General features: G+C 35.9%; 2 protein-coding genes across 2 annotated transcripts; both read right to left on the bottom strand.

Annotated features, from left to right (window-relative positions):
• Nucleotides 1-2,263: 2,263 nt before the first annotated feature.
• LOC122313417 (transaldolase-like) lies at nt 2,264-6,132 on the bottom strand. Its single transcript, XM_043128396.1, has 7 exons — nt 5,851-6,132; nt 4,699-4,867; nt 4,472-4,521; nt 3,734-4,034; nt 3,113-3,301; nt 2,836-3,018; nt 2,264-2,677 (listed from the first exon to the last, which is right to left on the bottom strand). Exons 1-7 carry the CDS (start codon nt 6,030-6,032, stop codon nt 2,432-2,434), a joined length of 1,320 nt encoding a protein of 439 aa, XP_042984330.1. The 5' UTR covers nt 6,033-6,132; the 3' UTR covers nt 2,264-2,431.
• A 1,218-nt stretch (nt 6,133-7,350) lies between these two features.
• LOC122313416 (probable beta-1,4-xylosyltransferase IRX10) lies at nt 7,351-11,738 on the bottom strand. Its single transcript, XM_043128395.1, has 4 exons — nt 11,318-11,738; nt 9,653-10,041; nt 8,576-8,817; nt 7,351-8,040 (listed from the first exon to the last, which is right to left on the bottom strand). Exons 1-4 carry the CDS (start codon nt 11,412-11,414, stop codon nt 7,527-7,529), a joined length of 1,242 nt encoding a protein of 413 aa, XP_042984329.1. The 5' UTR covers nt 11,415-11,738; the 3' UTR covers nt 7,351-7,526.
• Between the last annotated feature and the right edge of the window lie 3,392 nt (nt 11,739-15,130).

The raw sequence follows: 15,130 nt of genomic DNA, 5'->3' as shown, positions 1-15,130 counted from the left end.
ATCAATAGAAAAGCTACTTGCCATAAAGTTGGATTCCCAGGGAAGGAAATAATATTCCACCTCCATCTAGATGATGATGTTTTATGTCTCTCTGGTGGATCATAATCCTTCTGCACCATGTATTAATGCTCGAATTTGTCATGTTTTTCGAGAACATAATATGGTGGCTGATTATTTTGTCAAAGAAGAAGCCCGTAATTCATTTATGGATCTTCGGGCTGAGAGTTTTCTTCCTAGAAGACTTAAAGGTTTGTTGTGCCTTGACAAATGTTTTTTACCTTATGTGCGATTGAGGAAGGTTTAGTGAGGGCAAGTAAGAGAAATGCCAGGCCATATCCTTTTCAGTCCAAGGCTCCAAGCTAAGTTGTATTTCTTCTGTTGCGAGACTAAGCAGGCAAGGAAGGAAGCATTGTCAAGAGGAACCTAACTTGATTGGTTTTAGTAGAGCTACAGGGAAGATTTTTTCATCTGATGTCAGATTAATTTGGCATTTTTTTTCTAAAATATTTACTGTTTTCTTTATGATTTGGGTAGTTTTTATTGGTTGTAATTATTTGATAATAAGGTTATTTTATTATAACCACGGTTTTCTTCTGCCAAATATGAGGGTTTATCAATAAAGCTCGGAGGATTGTCCTCATTCTCCAAAAACAAAACAAAAATTAACCTGTGTTCAGATCATAGTGTACGTGATGCATGCTGACCCTCACAGGTAATCAGTTTGATATGACTTTTAGGAGTTCAATATCGAACAAGAGTCTTGTCTATCAGCCCTTTGTTCCTCAGTACAAAATCCAAAGCTCGTTGGCCCTTTCAAACACATTGGTATTGCATCTTCGTAAGGATTCAAACAAGTTCAATACAAGTATCAGCAAAAGGATCCAATATCACCGAAAATGTTGTTGGTCTGGGTTGTTAAAATCATTCTCAGGATAACCCAGTTCCGGTGGCACTATGATCCTGCAGGCTTCAACACTGTCGAATATAATGTGAGGCTGATACAATCACACACACACACACACACACAGAATTGGGGTTCAATTCACGTATGTACTATGATTCAGCGCAATGCATAGACAAAGTTAATGGCTTGCCAGTACAGTCTCTCCCATCTTTGGTATGGACCCCTTTCCTATCCTTAGGTCCTGCATTCTTATTTGAATATATAATCCTTGTAATGTACTTTTCAACAGGTAACCTTATACTGAAGACCTGATTCGGTGATCTCTTTGTAATCTGGATACCTCATTTATCATGTAAAAGGGAAGGAGGAGGAGGTGGTATCCTGAGAGATGGCTAAGCTAAACTGACATATAACAAAACATTATCTACGGAAAATATTATTCTTCGTTTTCTTTATTTTATTTTTTTTACGTGTATTAAATATTTAGTAAATAATTTAAATATAATAATTAACTTTTAAATTATTTAATGTCACATATAAAAGAAAATTAACTTCTAAAAGTCAGCATTGGTGTGGAGAGCCTCCCCCAAATTGTGAAGATAATTATTTTTGTCGTTCAGGATTTTTCATATTGTTTTGAATTCTTATATTATATGTTGATATACTGAGATCCTTCCCAATCTTATTTACAATATTCTAGGATATTTTGAAAGAAAAGCATCGGGAACTTGATTGTATTTCTCTTAGTTATAGTTTTTACTCGGCCTAATCCTTCAACAAGGAGGCTCTCAATCCCTCGTAGAAGTTGTTTTAAGATGGGTGAAAAAATACGGCATATTTTATTGATTATTATGACCATGATGTGAGCTTGGTTTGTTGGTGTGTCGGCCAATTTGATGGCCCGACCTAACAAAGATGTGTTACGATTTTTTTGCAGATTTTCAGTGACGCTTTTGGCACTGTTTGCGACTCAAGAAGTACTAGGCAAAAAGTTCACTCAATGTTCGCACAGCAGGTGGCTCAAGCAGAGAGTTCGCCCAAGGCTCACTCAATTAAACATTGGACAAAGAGTTTACTCGAGCGAAAAATGTAAAAAAGTAAAAATTTAAAATTTTCGCCATGTGACACTATAAATATATACTTAATGAACAATATAGCAAATTCTAAGTGTTATGAACGGTAAAATTTTGCCCCAAAATGTATTTTGTAATTCTTTAATACAATAAAATCTTTTACAACTCTATAGATGTAGAGACGTTGTCGAATCACATTAATTTTGTATCGTGTGATTGATTTGCTTGTGTTTTCTTTTGCTTTATCTGGCGTCATTTTCACTACACATGATCCAATCAAAGATGATTGATCCTTCAAACCTTACATTCCCACGAAGCATAGTCATACATGAATATATCATAATCGTCTTACAATTCAGTCCCCTCAACTACATTTACAGCGGGATACGGCGCCCACCAGTTTTATTAACGTAAAGATCAGACAATAAACATGTCATAAGCGAAACCACAAGGCTCACAGGCTCACTAATTTAAGAGAGTTTGCCTTCTCTTGCAGGGTATCCAGCAGGCTGTCAAAGCTTTTCTTGAAAGAATCCACACCTTCAAGTTCGAGCTGCGAGCCAACATTGCTCCAGTCGATGCCCAACTTCTCGAGTGCACTGTAAACGCCTTCAGCTTCGGATACATTTGAATCAATTGTTCTAGAAACGAGACCATGATCGATAAATGCCTGAAAAGCTTGGTCGGGCATGGTTGAAACCTGCAAAAGAAAAATGCCAAAGAATTTAAACGGGATTGAAATTTGAATTTAACAAAATCAAGCTTGAAAATCAGGAGCTTAGACTCTGATTTTCATCCAAGGGCTCAGTTATACAATGTATATTCACTAGTTGACGTATAAGAGATTAGTTGGCTTACCGTATCAGGTCCAATGAGAGGAGCCACATATAAGGTGTCAGGGTAAGCAGGATTCTTAACACTGGTTGAGGCCCACAGCAGCCTCTGCTTCTTGGCACCTTTTTTCACCAGAGCTTCCCATCTTGGACCAGAAAATTTCTTCTGGTAGAGCTTGTATGCCAAGGCTGCTTGAGCAACTGCGGCCTAAAAAACAGTAATTTTCCATGAAATTAGCAAATCCTATCTTCTAGATTCTAATTCCTCCACAGAATGATCAAGTATTTGCAATATAGTTTACCTTTCCATGAAGATCAAGGGCCTCTGGGGTTCCAATCTTGTCAAGCTTTTTGTCAATGAGGGTATCAACTCGACTGACAAAGAAGGAAGCAACACTAGTAACTCTGGAGAGGTCACTTAGCCCCGAAGCTTCAAGGCCATCCAAGTAAGCATCGATGACTGCTTCATACCTAGAAAGAGAGAATATGAGCTGTGCATACACAACAGGAGATGGTTAGAATGGTACCACAGAAAATTGCAACGCAACTAAGAAAATCTATATACATGTTAATAAGACTACGACTGTTATCTGTTGCTTAAATTAAAATAACCAATTACTATTGATCTTCGTTTTCTTCATACTTTGAAAGCCTCTTTAAACCGAAGAGATGATGCCACTCTATACAAATACTACCACATTTGTTAAGGGCCAAATGAGCCCTGTTTAATAGAATCACTTTACCATCATAACCTCTTAAGATCAATGGTATAACAGTAAGTCATGGACCATAGATATTGACAAGTCAATATGATGGTAAAACACAACCGAATAAAGCAAAACCAAGAAAATCTACTGTGTGAAAATTTTATGGATTATTTATTTTAAGCTAAGCATTGATGAGTAGAATAAACAACTACTTACTGTCACGTTGACACTTATGCCAAGTGAAATAACTTCCTTAATTGAAGGAACACAGGCAGCTGTAGCAGGAATCTTTATGTAAACATTGGAGCGATCAACCACTTTGTGGAGCCATTTTGCAGCCTCTACAGTCCCCTTAGTATCATCAGCAAGTCTGGGAGAAACTTCAACAGAAACATATCCATCACCACCATCTGTTTGATCATATATTGGCTCAAAAAGTTTGCATGCATCTTGAATATCCTTCACTACGAGCTCCCAGTACGCAGATTCTATGTCTTTACCCGATTGAACAAGTTCCCTAAATATGTCAATAACTTAAGGTTAGATAGACTTTTTTTTTTTATAAGTAATCAAAGTGTATTAATGAAAGAATAGGCAAAGCCATATGAAGTACGGTCAGATAGACTTGTTCTGGAAGGAGAAGCTAGAATTACAATATCAAAGAACAGCACATGTCATTTCTCGATATCAAGAGCCAGCAGCAACTAGCAGACCACGCGAGTTATGTATACATCAGGCCACAAAAAGGGGGAAAAGCCTATTGTACTGTAGTTTTATACCTCCTTTACCTCAAACATTAGTTTAAGACATTTTGGTAACACAACCAAAAGTTAAAACCTCATTCACTCCATCATGATCTCTCAAGTATTGGCATGGCTATAGGGCACAAGTTCTTTTAAACTAGATTTAGCTGTTTAAAGTTAATATCAGCAACTGTTTTAAAAATCAATATACCTGAACTGATCATTGTAAGCATTTGAAGACGATATTGCTTTTTGGAAGATCTGCAATCATGAATACTAAACATTTAGTTACAAGGGAAAAAACCACATAAGAAGCATCTAAATATACAATCTGAGTACAAACGATCTTTTTTATTTCAATCCCCTGCCTTCACCAAGGTATCATTTGATTTAAAAACTTCTACGCATTAGAAAATTGATAATATTATGCATAATTACCGCTGGGTTGCTAGTTACACCTCTAACACCACTTGCAATCAGAGGAAGCAAATCCGTAACAGGTCGGCAGAGGTTATCATACCATGGACTCTGCCCTTCTTTCTCGTAGAGATCATGAAGAACTGTTCTCTTTGCTGGACTTCCATTTCCAACTTGGGAACATCTGACACTGTTAGAAAAACTTAATATGAGAATACAAAGTTTCTACTTTTGTGGGCATGAGAAATACAATTAAGAGAAGAGAATTGCCAAGAAAATACCACATACTACAATCAACTCAAAGAATATAATGATTAGAGACTTAGTCAATTAATGAGTAATTTACATATTATGAGCAATGCGCAAATAATATGTAAGGCCAAGTACTGATATGTAAATGCAATCCACTAAAAATTGAGGCTCGTGGTCAAGAACCATGAGAAATTGTATCCAAGTACGTCTAATGATTGGATGAAGAACAGAAATACACAATAATGCATTTGCATGGGATTGATTATGCTAAAACGCCAGTAATATTGATGAGTCATTTGGTGGAAACGCACCAATCTTTAAGAACTTGAGAAGAATTCAACATGCACGGCCTTTTTAGTCAAACATGTAACCAGATCATAAAGAAAGTGCACTCGGTAAAAACATCGAGATCAAGCAACCACCTTAAGTTTATAGTTTAACGCGGGATAGAAAATAGCGGAGATCTTCCCTCTTACCATGTTTCAGAGCCTCTGAGGATAGTAACACAGAAATCAATTGTGCTTGTCTTGAAAAAGGAACAAAACAAATAAGGGTGAATGCCACATTACGAAATATGGAATTTATAAAAATTAAAAAAAATTAAAAAAAATAAAAAATGTAATAATAATCCACTAAGGACCTAGAGATGGCTATTGAGCATATCAATGAAACATAGAATAGTGACATCCAATCCCAAAAAAAATGAAGATCCCACATAATCCATAGATCACAAGGAAAAAATAAATCACAAACAAAAACATAAACATAAATTAACAGCTGCCAACCATTCACCACGGTGCGACATATGAAGACCAAGACAACAACATTGCCAGTAAAAAAATTACAAAAAAAAAAAAAAAAAAAAAAAAAAAAAAAAAAAAAAAAAAACCTAATCAATAAAAGTGACCAAAAAAAACATACACCAAAGGGCCCCTGATAGCAGGGTTACTCCGAACGGCCAACTTGGAAGATGAAACTTTGGCGTTGAAAGTGCTTCCGCTGTAGAAGCCGATCAAAATCTTAGGCTGAGAAGATCTGGGTCTCAGCGTGGACAAGGCAGAAGGCGCAGGACTCGGTGTGGGGAGCCTGGAAATGGTTGCCATGGTAGATCAAAGGATACAGACTGGAATAGGCAGAACCGAGAGAGACAGGCGGTAGTTGAGACAGAGAGTGAGATGTTTTTATAGTTTTATTACGCCACGCCGCGGACGATGTAAATATATTGGACTATCCGACAATGTATGAAAAGAAAAGGTATTGTAATTTATTTTTATATAATTTATAAATTAAAACTCTATATACAGTTTTACATAATTTTTTTTTTATATATTTTATTAATATAATTGGTCAATTTATATTCTCAACTTTTGAGATTGAAACCGTAATAACAAAATATTGACTATATAATATATAATATCATATAATATATTACAGTAATGTTAAATATTGTTTTTGGATGCGTAAACTTTTTGTAATATTTTCAAAAATAGGGATTTTTTATAAAAATAATTTTTTTTATATAAATCCGATATTTTATATATTATTTTTGTGCCGTGTATTTAAGATTGTACGAATTATTTTTTAACATATAATATTTAATATATAATATGATTATGGTGGCTTTGAATCTAACTACTTTTATTATTTATAATAAAAAAATCTTTACCGATCGTATGTAACATGGAGATCCGCAAACGTGTCTTTGCAATTGCCGTTCCCACTACTATTATCCATCTTTTAAAGACCTTCAGTTCAGTTTATTAGGTGGAATAGCCATCGCAAGGGGAACCAGCAATCTGAAAGTCGTTGAAAGTTTGGAAGAAAGAAACACTGTTAGAGCACATTCTATGTTGTTTAATTGTTCATAATCGTACGGATCAAATTCAATTCTAACAACTAGAGTTCAATCTTTTTTGGGTTCAGACCAACCAACCTTCTTACATCCAAACGCAGTCGCCTGGAGCACTGCTTGGCTCTAACATTCTGTAACCTTCTTGTCAAGATCTTATAATCCATTGGGTTTTGCCAAGAACATGAACCCAAAACAGAAACCCACTTTAGTTTTTAGACTGTCTTGCACATAGTGCTTGAAATTACTTCTGGCTCTGGGTGTAACTCAAAAAATTTAAATATGAGGTCAATGTTTCAGTTCTGATTGTTTGAGATGTAACGCACGATGGTTTAAAGGAGAAAATATATTTAATCAGAATTTTAACTTAGAGCAGAGGATATGGCATCTTGCAATATAGAATTCTCTTGATGCTTGCCATCATAGAATTGCTAGGTACCTACAATCCGAACGGCATGATCAAGAACTCGTTTATAAACTCTTAACATGTATTTAGTCCAGTTATCTTTCATAATTGCACTCATACTTTCCTCAAGAAAAATGGATATTGAAACTAATACCAAAAACCAAAATGTAAGAAATTATGAATTAGCCGATGCACAGGGAAAAATATGCATCTCCTATTCCAATTTCCTGAAAGGATGTATGCATCCATCTCTACAAAAATCATAAGTTCCAGAAACAGAGAAAATTACATCTCTGGTACAGGTCGACACCTTTGTCAGGAATATACAAATCAATGCCTTCATTACCAAGGTTTGAGGTCCCCAACAGGTCCTGCAGTCCAATTCAAGATCCTTTCTCCAGGCTTCAAGTAAATATGCTTGTCATGTGGCAACTTGCGAGCCAGCCCATTCAGTATCTGATGAAAAGCGTCCCCTGGTTGTGCGGGTTGTGGGAACATCATTGCCCATTTCATGGATGGATTTGCAAGCAGCCTTTGTTTCCTTAGGACTACATCTGGAGGTATAGATGTAAGAATGGTATCTAGATCAGGGACATCTTCCTCAGCCACAAACACTCCGATTTCCTCCCATGGGATGGCATCGGCGAAGGGTAAAACGATATCATCTGCTATGATCACAGGAATACAACCAAAAACCACTGCTTCAACAAGCCTAGGACTCCATGGGGCCCACCCCAGAGGGCACAAACAGAATATAGCTCGTTGCATGTCCTCATAATATGTGGTTGGGTGATCAGTGGAGATGTCAAAAAGTGGATTATCCTTAAAGTTCTCCCAAACTGCTGCCCTTGCACCCCTGCAATTAGATGAAAGCATTAAAAAGGTCTAAAATGTTACGTGACCTTTTCATTTTGAGGTTGAGGTTGAACCCAGAGCCAGATAAGAACACCATGTCATTTGATAGCACACAAGAAGTATTCCATCAAATTAAAGGAATACAAAAATTATTCTATAAAAATTCTGGTCAGAAACATTAACTACGGTTCACACGGAGGAACCTATGTAGAAAGATCCCAGGGGCATTATTCTTCAAAAATATTATCAGAAAAATCAACCGGTACATATTTCCTACTTCGGTGTAAAAACTTTTCTATATTCGTTGAACTACATTAGGCGTTATCCTATTCATTAAAGCTAGCACAGTCAGAGATCAGGCAGCAACTTCGCGATTGCCATCAAAGCAGCGTGACTTTGCATCTAATGAAAGCTTATATTTTTACATAATATCTAGGCAGCTTTGAATGGTTAGATTGGGAACGAAATTGCACCTAACCAAAGTCTTAATTTATTAAAAAATAAAAACTACCTGTTTAAGTTCGGTTTGAACATACCTTGCATAATAACCACCTTCTGGATCATTATTAACATCATAGAACAGGCCACGGAAGTAGACAAAGATGGACCGTGGAGTGTCTTGGGGAATCAGGTGGGTCTGCATTTTCTGAGGGGGAGCATATGGAGGAATAGTGATTGAACCTTCATTGAGGCACACATGGTTACGTTGTCCAAAAGTCTGAACCAAGGTAGCACGCTGAAGTAATGGAAGAATGCCCCGGTCAATAGCTTTCTCTTCCTACACAGTACACACAGAAAACCTTAAGTTTGGTCATGACCAGTATGTTAGATCCCCAACCAAAGATGTGGCCATGATTTCACTTGCAGTTGAAGTGAACCCAAGATAAAGAGGGTGGGGGGAAGAGAATTCTTCATGACCTTAAATATAACAACAGTTTCCTTTTTTCTGTTTCTTTCACTACAATTGTTAAAACAGAGCTCTTATGCACCCACACCAAAACCTGATTACATGTTAACAACACCATACTAGTCCAAATATAAGAGAGGCAAGAGGATTGAGGCAGCTAGGTCCATGGCTTAAAAAGTTGAAAGCATCCATGATTTCACATTTACAACATTAGCCCATTCTTAAATGAGTGCAAATATCAACTTTCTTATTCTCACTAAGATGAACGTTTTAAGTTTCCTCATGCTACATTACACCATTCCAATCCAGAGTTTAAAGCAAATGTCCATTTCAATGTTTGGCCAAGAAAAATCCAAGAGTCATCTGGACACCTTCCTGTGTTGAAATGACAGGCCAGACCAATACCAATGTTGACACGACACAACTGAAGCTGCCATATATAAATTGAATATATTCTACTTATCAAAAATATATATATATATATATAAGTTGAATATATTCTTCAATCAAATAAACTTTTGTATAAATTTCACACTTGACTAGCTAAACAAGAGGTGTCTACTTTCCATGTTCATTATGCACTTGGAGAGGATTACCAACACAAATACCATCCATACATCCAGCCACAGCTTCAATTCCCAGTCCCCACCCCCTCCACTGAAAAAGAATGATGGTTTTCAGAAGTTACGAAAATGAAGTTTCTTACCTGATAATGAAAGCAGGCTCCAAAGTCATGGGGCACAACAAAGAAATGATCAGCCCCCTCTGTTCGATTCCAATAGGGCCAATTTGAAGAGATGAGCTGTATTGCACTTCTCATCATCCGTGGAGACTTGAAGGGCAATGGCAAGCCAGTTGGTGTGAGGTCACAAGTGATGTATATTGGGGTGTAAAACCAATCTGCTTCTTCAGGCTTAAGGGTTCGAACAGGGCTGGATAGGAGGAACCTATGCATAAAGATCTCAGCAGCAAACATATGGGTCAGACATCTAGGGTCCTTCTGAAGAAGCTTTTTGTTGTATTTGCTTGGAAGCTCATATACATAAACTTTCAGCCTTCCTACTGGATCATCTTCCAAGACATCACCAGCACTTCCTGCATCATTTAAACTAACCACAGCTAAGATTTATGGCTCAAAGTCCAAGTAAGTCAATCAGGTCCAGTAAACCTAGACTCGTTTAAATCTCCATGATTTAAGAAATAAGCCCAGGTGATGTAGCAAGGAGATTGATAGATACAGATCCACAATACTTGAAATCACATCATGCCAATATTTCCACAATGAAAACCAACAGAAAAGAAGCTACATATTTTCACAATGTTAACATTCAGCAGTAATCAGGATCTTCATTTATCAAGCATCATAACCACAGGGTGATGAGCATGAAAACGAACAAATAAAAGCTGGCATGCCCTTATAAAATCAACAAAAACATCAATCAACTGATTTTGAGATTGAGCCTAAATATAAACAGTATCTAGCAACTAGAATTCAAATCTAATTTCTCCATCATTTCTCTTAATTATTAATCAGTTTAGTCCATACAATTTAGAACTGGTTCACAAATGGAAGCAACAGATAAATTACATATTGCCAGTGAATAGAGGATAGTAGCAACAATGTGGGGTCACATATGTTATCATAGCAAAATCTTTTGAGGAAAATCGAACTTCGGCCCTCTCAAAGTAAGCAATTTCAATCGTGTATACACGTATAAACACTATTATCATGACCTTCTAAGATACAATACACACGTGTCATAACATGGAGTTCTCCGCAGTACACATTCAGTGAAGACAATAACATGCACTTTTGTGCAATAACCTCGGTCCAAATCACCCTTAAAATACACAGCTGAATGGAGTCCAATTTGTATAACCATCGTGACATTAGAACCTGATATGAAGCAAGATCTAGAAAACGATTTCACAACCGGGTTCCAGAAACTTTTGATTAGTGGATGAATTAAATTACAAAATACACTTACGAGTGCTTAACTGAAGCCTCTAAAAAACCATTTTTAAGAGGCTTTATTCTCTAATTAAGTTTTCTGCAAGATGCGCCCAAAATAGATTTTTCTGCAAGAACCAACCGAAGCCCCTCTTTTCTTTGTTTCACTGATGTAATTATACACGCACCTTGTTTAGAATGGAAGTATAGATTACAAATGCCAAATGGGAGAAATTAAAAAAAAAAAAAAAACGTAATACTCAATTCCCTGTGAAGCAGAAGGGCATAATTACTAGTTTCTACATTTCTACCAATAGTAGAAACCTCAAAGTTAGAATATAAACAGTTTGAGCGTAAAATGAACAAAAGAACGCCTTAAAATTCCAGTAAGTAATTAAGAAAACCACCACAAGAAATCACCTGAGATTCGCTCTGTACGCACATTCCGTTCCGCACCAATCCTCCAAACAAAACCGAAGACGATAAGAACAGCAAAAACCCACCCACCAGTCCTCATTTTTCTACCTGCAAACGCAATGCCCAAGACCGAAAACAACCGAAAATGTAAATGGGTCTTCGGGTTTGGTTCCAAATAGAAGGAAAAAAAACGCTGTATATATGAAGGCTTATATCAGAGTCATATGGTTGGAACGTCGTATGGGTGGTAGTTCGTGGGTTCCTTAGAGTTTAGGCTTAAGAATAGTGAATAAAAAAAAGCAAATGGAGGTTTTGAGGTAGGAATTGATGGAGAATACGGAGAGGCATTGCTTAAAGAAACAGAGAAGACGCATTCTTTCGTAATGGAGTTGCAGCAAACACGTACAAATCTATCGGGTTCTGAAAGCTGTGTTTTCTTTGCCGGTTTGATGACGAGTCCATCTCATATAAACTGTACGTCAAAAATATAATAATAATAATAATAAAATAATAAGTAAAAATATGTTCAAGATGCTTTAGTTGTTTTTTCAGCAAAGTTGCTGTGAGTACAATCATCGGTTGTTCACCCTCCTTTATCTAAAGAATTGACAATAGTTTGTAAAATTAACAGCTTCTATAAGGGCATCTTTTGCATACCCGGACTATTTCAAAATTTTATTAGTAATAGTGAAATAATTTTAAGTGAAAATGTTTTATTAAAATTTACGTTTAGGAAAATGAGAAAGAAAGTTAAATTAAAAGTATTATAAAGTTAAAAAATTATTTAAATTTAATTTTTTAACATTATTATTACTGGAGTTATTCCTAGAGTCAGGCTGGGCCTGAGGGCTAGGACTCCGGAGCCCAAGAAGACCTAGGGCCCAAAGGCAAGGAACAGGACAAGCCAGACTAGGCCCAAGAAGCCTAGCTACGAAGGCAGCTGAATAGCACACGCCGAACAGGAATCACCTGACACCTCTACTAGCCGACAGGTTTCTACAAACAAGGACAAGAGTAGTCATTGCCTCAAAAAATCTGGTGACTGAGCACATTCAGGAGTGGGTGTGCCTGATCGAGGGCATGTCACATTAAATGGGATACAAAGACGAGCACACCATGGTTAGGGAACCACGCCACATTTAATGCTCTTCGGGAGGGCAGGCACGCAACGACGTGCTCTCTAGGATGCCAGTGGTTGGCACGACCATGCCTTGACACACTGTTGCTTGGCAAGGAGGTTGACAATAGGTCTGACCAAGTACAGACTGACAACTCACGATCTCTCTTGTTGATCGAGCCTCGACCAAGGTATAAATACCCATACCCTCACTGACAGGGGCACTTCTACTTCTTTTTCCAATTCTCCTTCTATATACTTTACTCCCTTACTCTTCATAGCAACCATGAGAATTGCCCACTAACTTTAGTATCGTAGGTGCCCTATACCACCTCGAAACTCTCTGGGATGCCAGTGGTTGGCACGACCATACCTCGACACACTGTTGCCTGGCAAGGAGGTTGACAATAGGTTTGACCAAGTACAGACTGACAACTCATGATCTCTCTCGTTGATCAAGCCTCGACTAAGGTATAAATACCCATACCCTCACTGACAGGGGGACTTCTACTTCTTTTTCCAATTCTCCTTATGTATACTTTACTCCCTTACTCTTCATAGCAACCATGAGAATTGCCCACTAACTTTAGTATCATAGGTGCCCTATACCACCTTGAAGCTCTCATTTCTTCTTGATTGTAGGTTCCGATGTTGGGCTTCTATAGAGCTCGGGCTACGAAACACAACATCAACAATTATCCTTATTTTGAAGTTAGTAAAGGTTGCATGGAAAATTCTAGTCCTATCGAGAATACCCACCGAGAGTAGGTACCAAATCTACCAATCGTACTTTAAAAAAAAAAATAGTTAGATTTAGATAGTAAATTAAAATAAAAGTTAAAAGTTAAATAAAATACTATTGAAATATTATTTTTTAATATTATTATTATTTTAAAATTTTAAAAAGTTGAATTGCTTGTTATATTTGATGTGAACGTTATAATATTGAGATGAGATGAGGATGAGAGTATTTCTCAATCCAAACTAAGCCATTGGTTAATGAAGTGTTTTTTAATAACTTTGTAAAATTTATTTTTTTTAAAACATGTTTAAGGTGTTTGAACAATATTTGGAAAACAAAAATTTATATGATGGGTGGATTCTCGGTTGATATAGCATCACCCAAAGTTGTATAGATTTTTATATTTAAATAATAATTAAACAAAAAATTTAAAATTTAAAATAAAAAAAATATTTTATAATTGAGTGATATTTAAAAATAAAATTTTAAAAATTCGATATGCGTCCAAACAAGTCTTAAGAGTTAGCTCGTATACTCGAGGGGCAGAAAATTATTAAAATTATCTCATTCGACTTTAAGGCCATGTTTGGCACTAACCAAATATAGCCTAAATTTGACCATACATGCTCTCATTTTATTTGCGTATGTTTTCAATTGAATTCGGACCCATTTAACCCACATTTTGTGTAAAGAGTAATGTTGTATATAATTATAAAGTATACTAATATCACATAATTTTTTTGATAAAAAGTAAGATCTATTATTAAAAAGTTAATTTTTTATTAAATAGGTTTTGTATTTATTCACTCTTTTAAAAAAGTTTACATGATACTATTTTACGACTGTAAATATTATTTTTCTTATAAAAAAATTTCAAATGATAAAACATAATAGAATATTTAATTTCGAAACATTGACCAAGTTTACCATCACAACTATTCATAAAAATAAATAAATAAATTTGCCCATAATTTGGCCAAGTAATTTGGGTCCGAAACTAAAAGTTGCTGTCTCGTTTTTTATTTTTATTTTTATTTTCCTCATTAGAGTGTCTGAAACTCAAAATTAAGTGGGTTCGCATTTATTATTATTTTTAAGTAATTATATGACAGTTTACGTATTCATAATTGTAATTATTATTATTTTTATTTTATTTTAATTTTAATTTTAAAATGAAGTTGCTTAGAAAATAAAATTTACACGTAGTAAATATAAAAATAAAAACAAAAACAATTTTGGGCTGGAAAATGGACCAAGAGAAGTTACCCATTTTTATTTATTTATTATTTAATAATTGAAGAAGTGTTTTTTAGTCTACATTTGTAATTTTTTTAAATGTTTAAAAAATCTTAAAAACAAAAATATAAAAACAGGAAAAATCTAGTTTGTCTCCTAATTTGTACTGCTATATTATACCGCTGGGCAAGTTATTTATTTATTTGTTAATTAAGAAAATAATTTTAAGTGTATTGATTAGGGCTGTTCATCCAGGTTCCGATCCGGAAATTCAGGTATACCCAACCCGGAACCCGGATTTGAAATCCGGGCTGGAACCCAAACCGGGTTAGCCCGGGTCAGATCCGGGCCGGAACCCGGATGAACCCGGGTTTTGTAAAACCCGGATTCCGGGTTTCAGATTGAAACCGTTTTTTTTTTTTTTTTTTTTGCTGTATTTGGGGTTTAAAAGCATAATTTTTTTTAATAAAAACCTATATATATTAAAGATCTTTTAAGAAAAATCACGATCAAAATATTTTGGTTCAAACGTTAAAATGAACAAACGAGAGTAGTTTAAGAAAACTTTTCGTCATCTCCTCGCGTGCGCAAATAAGCCTCAGGAGCAGTTTCCCCTGTATGTCGAACAGCACTTCAACTCTTCCTCACTTCTGTACGATCCATGGCGTTCAGGAAGACTCTAGCTCGGCGTCTCTTCAATATAACCAAGGCCTCCGCCCAA

This window comes from Carya illinoinensis, chromosome 6 (assembly GCF_018687715.1).
Source record: "Carya illinoinensis cultivar Pawnee chromosome 6, C.illinoinensisPawnee_v1, whole genome shotgun sequence".
Classification (NCBI taxonomy): domain Eukaryota; kingdom Viridiplantae; phylum Streptophyta; class Magnoliopsida; order Fagales; family Juglandaceae; genus Carya; species Carya illinoinensis.
The sequence above is the reverse complement of the archived record's forward strand: the minus strand, read 5'-3'. Positions and strand labels throughout refer to the sequence as shown.